At 40.0% G+C, this 9,869-nt stretch overlaps 1 protein-coding gene across 2 annotated transcripts; it reads right to left on the bottom strand.

Annotated features, from left to right (window-relative positions):
- Positions 1-5,812: 5,812 nt before the first annotated feature.
- Positions 5,813-9,869, bottom strand: LOC4329983 (receptor kinase-like protein Xa21). 2 transcript variants are annotated; one of them, XM_015767468.3, is made up of 3 exons: positions 9,480-9,869; positions 6,646-9,249; positions 5,813-6,555 (listed from the first exon to the last, which is right to left on the bottom strand). In XM_015767468.3, the coding sequence occupies exons 2-3, from the start codon at positions 9,242-9,244 to the stop codon at positions 6,149-6,151; spliced, it is 3,006 nt and encodes a 1,001-aa protein (XP_015622954.1). In that variant the 5' UTR covers positions 9,245-9,249; positions 9,480-9,869; the 3' UTR covers positions 5,813-6,148. The 2 variants fall into 2 exon arrangements, with proteins under 2 accessions (XP_015622954.1, XP_015622953.1); XM_015767467.3 differs by having other exon boundaries at positions 9,425-9,572.

The raw sequence follows: 9,869 nt of genomic DNA, 5'->3' as shown, positions 1-9,869 counted from the left end.
CATGTATTGACGTTTGCTTGTTGAAATGGAGTGAAAAATTGATGTGGTGTTCTCTAGAGGTGGGTTTGAGTATGGATCTGATGTGGATTTGAATTGATTGAATTTGGATTGGATTGGATTTGAAATTGTAGCTCTGGATGTTGATTAATTTTTTGACAAAAAAAAATCTTTTTGCTGGCGGTCTGGATGTTGATTAATTTTTTTGGCATTTTTTTTTTGCTGGTGGTCCTCTTATGGGTACACCTGATAAAATTAATTTTTGCAAACGGTTCTCTTAAGGGTCCACCTGTGAAAATCGATTTTCGCACTTGGATCGCACTGCCAGCGAAAATCTTCACTGGCTTTGCTTGCGAAAATCATTTTTGTAGTAGTGATCACGGATGCTTATCGGCGATGTACTTGAGTTGCAATCCATCACCAGGGAGGCTTACCCATGGTAGCGTATATTTGTAACCCGTCATTGATGTGTTTTTTCTAGAAAAAAAATTAAAATTGTAATATTGGCTAGCCTTTGGCAATTGCTAATCTTGCTCGCTGAAAAATAACATAAACATATATAACATTGCTATTTCGCAGCCGCAGGATATTTTTGGATTCGTCAGTGAGCCGTCGATTTTTCGCGTCATGATTCATGCATCTTGCGGAGTTCGGAAAAGGGCTAATCAATGTTTGTTTAGTTGTTCTTCCCATTAACAAACGTTTGCTCTAGCTCACCGAGGCAGACTCACCGAGGCAGACTGCGAGATTTATTGTTTGTATTTATTACGATCACAGATAAATCCGCAAGCGTACAGATATTATTGTAACATTTCACCCGTGAGTAATCAGGATATCGTATCATATTTGCTTTTTTAGGAAGGTGATGGTTTAAAAAATTGCAACATCCCAATTTCCGTGTAACCATTAAAAAACTATTTTAATAAAATCCTTTGTTCGAAAAAAATTGGTTCTTTGCGTGTATTTAGTATCTAATGCCAGAGATCTCAATTAAACCGATCCTTGTAATGAACATTAATCCCCGAGAACCCTTCCCAAACATACTATTGGAGTTCGAAATCAAATCCTCCTTTGAAATCCTTAGTTCTCCGTCGATTCAAAATTATTCAAATTCATTCATGATCCAAACATAACCTCGAATAAAAAAAATATAAGTGACCTTCCATCCTTTGAGTTCCTTGTATTATCATAAATTCATAATCCCTCCAAATACTCCTTCGAAATCTCTTGTTATATCCTATTCCATATCCACCTTGTCCAAAACATGGATAGAGACTCTAGTACAATAATTTTTCCTTAAACATTAAGAGGATCCAAATAATAACTCAAAATTCAAATATCCCCTCCGTTACTATCTTTACCTTTTCCAAATTAATTTAAATAAGTCCAAATCCCAATCATTCCAAAAAGTTCCTTATATTCTTGTGTTATCCCCTTTCCTCCAATCTACTTAAAATATTGTTTGAAGACCATGAAATCTCCTGGAACCGTCCATTGAAAATTAGAAAAATTAATCCAAACATGTGTCCACTTGAAAATGTTTATGAGTTCAAACCTACTGCACCAATCGATTTGTTACCTCTTCTATTGCAGGAAAGAACTAACATGGATGCTTCAAAGCGTGCTGCATATGTGAAGAAGATTCATGAAAAGACTAATGAAGAAATTGAAAAGAAGGTGCGCAGTAATGCTGGAAAGGTGAACAAGCATAGAAAGAAAGTGGTCTATGAACCCGGATATCTTGTTTGGGTTCATCTACGTAAGAAACGATTTCTAGAAAGACACAAATCAAAATTGATGCCACGAGGAGATGGGCCATTCAAAGTGTTCGCCAAAATCAATAACAATGCATACAAAATCGATCTTCCAGGCGAATATGGTGTAAGTGCGTCATTCAATGTTGCCGATCTTACCCTATTATGGTTTTGATGAAACAGAGTCGAGAACGACTCCTTTTCAAGAGGGGGGAGGATGATGTGCCCCAGCCCTGTCACATGAACACTCAAGACAATCATCTGACTTAGCCGCTGATGAGAGACAATCCGTTACACCATTTCAAGGACCGATCACACGTAGCCGTGCAAAGAAACTACAACAAGAGGTGAACTCGCTCCTAGCTGAAACATATTTCAATATTGATGCGAATTATATACTACCTAAATAAGTACTTTGCTATTACTTAGGTTTACACATGCACAAGACTTGCTGGGCATCGGCGACGAGCTAGAAGATCAAAGTAATGATGGGTTACGTAATGACGACGACCATTTACGTATGCTGATTTTGGAGTACACTGTCTCCAAACATTTGCTCCAACTTCCAAGGGATGTGTGACCCAGCCAGTCAACTTTCTCCATGCTTAATATATATGGTTGGAAAGATAATTAAGTCTAGTTTCACCTCCAACAAACGGCTCGTCATTTCGACTTCCCAATAAGGAGTAATGGACAAATCATTGAGGACTGCTCAGAAGCCAAATAGACGCGCGAGTCTTCTCGGGAATTCACTTATTGTGACATTTGAGCTAGCCTATGTCCAGTAAACTCCCAAGACCTTTCATTCCCATCTAGGAGGGTTGTTCCTAATATAAATATCCCCTATGTTTTATCATTTTGGAGACTTTTGACAATGAGAATATGAACCCCTTTTGTTCAGCTGTGTGCTAACAAATTCAGAGAGAGATCTCTATCCCTTTGCTCTTGTGATTTCCTTGTGAGATTATAGAAGTGGCGTTCAACGCCCCCCAATTGGTGCTCCTGGTCCCTTCGAGGTTTTTCCTTGATTGATTCCAGGTTGTGTTGGTTGGTAACTTAGAGTGTAGTTGGGCGAACCCTCGATTTAGGTTGCCGTAATAGAGATGGTGGTTGGCTTCGAGTACGATCGTCAGGTTGTACTATTATCTTGGCTCCTTGCAGCTAGTTATCTTGGTCTCTTTGAGACTAGCTATCGGTTCTTGATCCTACACCGTGAAGATCGGGATACCATCCCTACTTGGGTCGTATCACAAGTGCTTGATAGATTTAAACTAGCCGATGAACACTTTTCAGAGTGATTGATATAGAAACCCTAAACTCAGAAAGCAGAACAAATCAGAGCAAGAGCATATATATCCGATAAAAAATACAAGCAAAATGAGAACTAGTATATCTAAACTCAGAAAGCAAAGCAAATCATAGCAACAGCCAATATATCCGATAAGAAACGCAAGCAAAAAGAGCAACTAGTATATGGGACCTAACCGAGGAAGTACTAATTTCTCGCTGATGCAAAGGAAGGATTTTGATGGAACTTACTTTCTTGCTGGAGATCGAGACCGATGTAGCCCAAATTCCAAAACAAGAACTCGTCGCGAGTAAAACTAGGGTGCCGATGCGTCGAAAGTTGTACATTGAACTATTGTTGTTTACAAAGACCCTGGGTATACATATCTATACCCATAGGCAATACTAAGTCCGACTCTATCACGATCAAATTGATCTAGAACTCCATCTCTAATTAAGGAGACTATTATAGACTCCAACTACGACAAGACTTATATCGGCTAACCATTACTTAAACATATCTTAGTCCGATTCTGACACGACTCCATTGGTTCAGAACTCTATTAACGAAAATAGAAACTACGATACACCTTCCTTAACTCCGAAGCTTACCCAATCTTGGATAAATTTGTCAGCCAAATATTCTAAAATCACGACGTGAATTCTTCCTTTGACCTGATCTTGACTAACTGAAATTACCAAATTTTGCTGTTAACACCGGTGTATTTGTACGGCTAGGCGTCTTCCTCTCCAAGTAGAACTCAAATAACCCTTGTAAGACACGAGCCAAGGAAACCTTGCCTCCTCCGGGTCAGACTCTCATGTCTTCTATCCCCATGGAAGCAATTTTCTTAGACTCGCTTTATTCCTATATTTGAATATACCTTTCTGTATAATATTAGGTGTGCGGTATTTTCGTATGTCATGAATCCAAGTATAGGAGGTATGGCTTATCCGTAACATTGACAAATACCTTCCAATTTACCTACGAGATGGGTGTTTACCTTCAAAATAGATCTAAATAGGCCCAGAGGTTGGTTTGATCTCTAAATCGGCTCTGTAGCCAGTTTAACCTTTTATAAACCCATCTTGGTCGAGAGATTTTCTTGATCGAGGTGGTTGGCAACTCGGTTAACATTGTAAATCTTTAGGTGAGTTCATGTTGGTTGGAAAAGACGCAAACAGTTTGTTCTGAAAAACATTTCGTTCTAGCCACGAGACAGGTGTTTAACCTAATTTGTTTTAATCGGCTCTGTTAACTGGTTTTGATATCTAAACCCACCTTGGTAAGGAGCTTCTCAAGATCAAGGTGTTTGGCGATTCCGTAACACCACAACTCCGCAAGGCTTGGTGACCGATTATAGTGGTGACCGAAAATGGTGTCAACACGATATTTGGCGACTCCGCTAGGGAAGTCTACATCAACATCATGAGCAAGCCCAAGGAGGTAGATCCAAGCAATGTCATTCCTCTTACCATGGAGGATTTGACCAAGGAGGAACAACAAGATATTGAGAAGCAAAAAATGGCCTTCAAAATCCGCCAAAGCGTTTCCAAAACAAAGCAATGCTACCTTGAATCATTGTCTCCGAAGAGGTAAATTCCAAGTCCAATGATATATCCCCTAATTTTGAAAAATTTGTGGCTAATTCCGCAGATGCATCTATAAATGCTACTTTCAACAAATAGATTAGATGCTGCTATATGATCTCTTTCTTTGATAGTAGGATGGAAAAGATGACTCTGCTTGATGGCCAATTTGCTATCACATGATTCGAAAACTAGCTCTAGTGAATCTCCATATCTTCAACCATATGAGAGAAAAATAATTTTGAGAGAATAGCTTCAATCATATGCATCAAAGTTGTTTAACAAATACAGATCTTTTGTTGAAACACGAGTTTTGGAATTTTAGCCAGTTATTATAAAGCTAGGGCATACATCATATACATATAACACTACTACATAAACGATTTTCTCATACCGCTAAAACGCATTTTCCAAGCAGCAAAACAAGCCGCTTGTGAGCAAATGTATGTGAAAATGGGGATTTTCACAAGTGGTTGGCCAGCCCGTACGTGAAAAATCAAGCTTTCATATTTTGATTAGCTACACCACTTTTTTTTGATGAAATATATACGAGCTTATGGTGTATAGGATTTGGACTCGAGACCTCATAGTCCACACACATCCATTTTACCATCTCATTTTCAAGTACTTGTTTTGAATTAAGATGCTATTCTTTTGACTTCACCTCCCCGAAACTTGAAATGCTCATTTGATCTTCTAAATGATCTTAAATGAAAATATCATCACTTACGAAGTTGTAGGTCTGGTTGAGCTCGACATCCCTCATTGGAGGTCGTTTGAAATATAGATTTGAGATTTATAAAAATAGATCTATAAGATCTTGTCGTAACTTTTTGGACCTCTAAATAATCTCAAATGAAAAAGTTGTCATTTATAAAGTTGTAAACCTCGTCAAGATGTACAAGTTTGACATAAAGCTTATATTCATCGCACTTTATATGAAAAAAGTTAGGTGTAGATATGTTTTTTTTTTTGGAAAACTGATTTTCACAGGTAAGTAGATTAAGCCGCTCACCTGTGAAAATGCTACGATGTACACTTAAGCTACCTGCATGTGAAATTGAGGTCATTTTCACATGTGTGCGGCTTAAGTGTCCACCTATGAAAACCGGTTTTCTTATAAGTCCTGACAGAGGATTCTCTTCACATTTTTACAAGCTGGTTTTCTTTTGGATCGTTTATGAAAATAAAGCAGGGGTGCCTGCAGAAATGGTTTTTTATTAGTTCAACTTGCATATAATACAAGATCATGCTAGGTACAACATCATTATCTACGTATACATATACTATTACATTATTGAAGTAATATATTGTTATAAATAAACCATGACATAAAGTCACAATCACCAATCTTCATATTATCACCGTTAGAAGGTACGCTTTGGTGCTTCATATTATCACCTTAATTATCTTAACTTCTAACACACAAGAACCATTTTCTTCTTGTTGGACTATACACTTATCAATATGTTGCAATTGTTGTGCGCGACTCAGGGTCGCCTGTAATAACGCGTGGGGTTTCATGCATCTTGTTCATTACATGCCGGACCATATTTCTTAGCTTCCAATCCAACATATGTCGTCTTGATTGAATGCATCTTGTTGGCTATTTGTTTCATGTTCATGCGATCACTTGGTAATTTGCGCGTACAAGAAAGCGCAAGTTGTAGCAGAGATATCAAGCACTGGTGGACAGCATTTTCCAGTGTCATATTTGTTTGATTGGAGTCCATGGACTTTTCTGCGAGTCGAGCATCAATCACTTGAAATATCTGGTGTGGAAAGTTACTCTCGACAAAGCTGATAATGTCGAGTCCGTCTTTGAACATAGGATCAGTCGGTCTTTTTCCTGTTATAAGCTCCAGGATCACTATCCCGAAACTATAAACATCCCCAGAAGTAGATGGATGACCACCTCCCGCGTACTCTACATAGGTATGAAGAGAAAGTACAGTTATCTATTTAGCTGTCTATAACAAAAGCTGAAACTGAACTCAGAAGTAGCCATATTAATTACCTGGAGGAATATACCCTATGGTACCCTTAACACCGACTGTACTATTCGAACCTGTTGATGTCGACCAAGAGTCGATATAAAATCTTGCAATGCCAAAATCTCCCAAAAGAGCATTCATGTCATCAGCTAAAAGTATATTGCTGGGTTTCAAATCACAATGGATAGTTGTTCTTCCGCATTCATGGTGTAAATAGTCCAGTGCATCGGCTATGTTAACACATATGCTAATTGTTTGTCTTAAACCCAAACGTCCGGGAGCTTTCCCACCCTCTTTGTCATGTATCCAAGTGTCCAAGTTGCCATTAGGCATGTACTCGTAAACTAAAGCTTTGAAAACGTTGCCCGTACTGTCCACGGTCGAGCATGCAGTTATGATTGGAAGAAGATTTCTATGTTGAATGCTTCTGAGAGCTTCACATTCCGATATGAAGCTTCTTTCGGCACCTCGCATCTCAAGGTCAAAAACCTTCACGGCTACTTCCAACTTACATTCCTTCAACTTACCTCTGTACACCGTACCATAGCTTCCTTTGCCAATAAGGTTAGCCTCCGAGAAGTTTCTTGTGGCTTGAGCTAGATCATTATATGAGACTTTAAGGAAATTCTCACCAAAAGATTGCGAGGATATATATTTTTCTCTTGGCTTCATCTTCTCAAGAAGTAAGAAGTAGACCACTAATATGAGTGACATGAAGCCAAATATAGGGATCAATACTCTAATCAAATAGTACTGTGTTTTTCTTCTCTGGGAAACAACTTGGCATGGGGGCATACGGAGATCCATCACTCCTCCACATAGTCCTATGTTTCCCTGGACCGAAACAACAGTAGGATTTGCAAATATTCCAGTCATTGGTATTTTTCCTTGGAGACGATTGTATGAAAGGTCCAGTTTGCTCATGACTGGTAGATCATTTAGTGTAGTCGGAATTGTGCCCGACAAGCTGTTATGGGAAAGATTGAGTACGCCCAGGCTCTTTAGGTCGCCAAAAGTTACTGGGATATTGCCAGTAAGGAAGTTATTGCCCATTTGGATGTTTGCCAGGTCTTTACACTGGCTCAAAGTGCCAGGGATCTCCCCAGTAAGCTTGTTTTCTGATAAACTTAGATTTATTAGTTGTTTAAGGTAACTAAGCTCTGGAGGTATGACACCTTCGAGATTATTATGACTTAGATATAACTTCTGGAGTCCTGAAAGGTTTCCCAATGAGGATGGTATGGGACCATCAAATGCATTATATGCTAGTGAAAGCGTTGACAAACGAGGAAGCTCTGCTATAGACGATGGAATCGACCCGCTAAAGTTGTTCCTGTGGAGAAGTAATTTTTGCAGTTTTGTAAGCTTTGGAACCCACTCATCTATTTTGCCAGTAAGATTGTTCAAATCTAGACTTAACCTAAACAGGCCCTGAAGGTTTCCTATGCTTGCTGGAACTTCTCCTGATAGCTTATTTTCACTCAGCACTAGCTGTTGAAGTTTGAGCGGAAGGTCCCCAATTGAATTCGGTATTTCTCCTTGTAGCTGATTTTGAGCCAGTGACAACAGTTCTAGATTACTACAGTTTCTCAACGCGTGTAGGAACTCCCAGCCTTGGCCATCAGAAGCCTCTAGGCTATTATTTTCGAGACTAATATAGGAGAGTTTAGAAAGCTTTCCGAAAGAGCTAGGAATTTGCCCGGTGAAGTAGTTGTTTGCCATACTTATTTCTGTTAGCTGCAAAGCATTTCCTAGAGAAGATGGGATTTGACCTTGGAACATATTGTAATCCAAGCGAAGAATTTGGAGATTAGGTACCATATCACTAATGTTTTGTGGCAATACCTTGCCGAACATATTGTATTCCAAGCTTAAAAGTTGAAGAGAAAGGCTGGAGAAGTTAAATGGGATATCACCCGATAGCATGTTTTGACCTAGGGCCAAAATTGTCAAGTTCGGCAATTGCCAAAGCTTGTCTGGAATGCCCCCTTCGAATCGATTTGTATCAAGATAGATTTCTACCAAGGTGGTGATGTTGCCAAGGGCCTGCGGGATGGTTCCAGTTAGCTTGTTCGCAGAAAGATAAAGATAAGCTAGATTGGACAGAGAGCCTAAATTTGGAGGAAGTGCACCAGTTAGGGCATTTCCTGAGAGGTCTATGTACGTTAAGCTGGAACAATTTGTAAGTTCATCAGGAATTATCCCTGTCAAATTGTTTTTATACAGATAGAGTGCCTGAAGTTGCTTAAGATTGCCAAGGCGAGGTAAGGAGCCAAGTAAGTTATTATCGCCGAGGTCAAGTATATTAAGGAAGGATAGGTTTCCGAGAGAGGACCTTATTTGGCCTGTCAAACTTTGGCTGGAGAGATTGAGCGCCATGACGCGCCATGGCCCAGTGGAGGTGCACTTGACACCTTGCCACCTACAGAAATGTGTGCTGGTGTTCCAAGTGGCCAAGGCTCCATATGGATCGTTGGTGATGCCCTTCTTGAAATCAAGCAGTGAGAGCTGATCGGCTCTGTTCCCACGGCAATCGACGTTGCCAATCCCATGACATAGCAGTATGAATGCTAGTAGTATAATGGCCAGTTTTGCAGTTTGTGTATCACACGTGAGGCCCATGTTACCTGCAAAAATATACAACCATGAACATTATGGCATGCTGCCTATGCTAACCGATCGAGGCAAATGGTCGCTTATGTGATCATCCACGAACACATCTGACTTTTCAAAGCTTAAAAGCAGAACAAAACTCAATTTTTCAAAAATATTCGCACTTCACTTTGAGCTTCTATGATTTACCTCAAGTGATCGATCCTGCAAATATCAATAATGATGAGGAGAGAGAATGGAGCACCTTCGGTCGGCCGGAGCTCAGCAGCCTGTTCTGCTTGGTGTCTATGGTGCCGCTGGGTGTGGTGGTTTGTGAACTCTGAACTTTGCTCAGCAGCCTCCCAGGTCCCGGGGGTTTAAAAACGGTTTTACAGCATTGTCGCATCCACTCACTTAATTGTCACTCCTTATCTCAGCTTGACCGCCACTAGAGGCAAGACCTGGAGTCCGTCAAACCTGCCAGTTACTGCAACTTTTCACCTCGTCGGCTCATCACCAAACGCTGCTGTCCCTGTTTGATCTGGACAAGGTTGTTGCGGCATGTCCAGCTCGAACCTCGAATCCGATGGCCGTACTATTCATCTATCCCCCTACTTTTCAGCCGGAACCGGACAGAGAAATTCTGCGCTGATAT

Source organism: Oryza sativa, chromosome 2, assembly GCF_034140825.1.
Source record: "Oryza sativa Japonica Group chromosome 2, ASM3414082v1".
Classification (NCBI taxonomy): Eukaryota; Viridiplantae; Streptophyta; class Magnoliopsida; order Poales; family Poaceae; genus Oryza; species Oryza sativa.
This window is presented reverse-complemented; position numbering and strand designations above follow the sequence as displayed.

Bases quoted from the DNA above. Each gene is read 5' to 3' on its own strand.
- LOC4329983 (XM_015767468.3), bottom strand. From the start codon at position 9,244: ATGGGCCTCACGTGTGATACACAAACTGCAAAACTGGCCATTATACTA. The intron at 6,556-6,645 runs GTAATTAATATG...ATACCTATGTAG, and splicing joins CATAGGGTATATTCCTCCAG to AGTACGCGGGAGGTGGTCAT.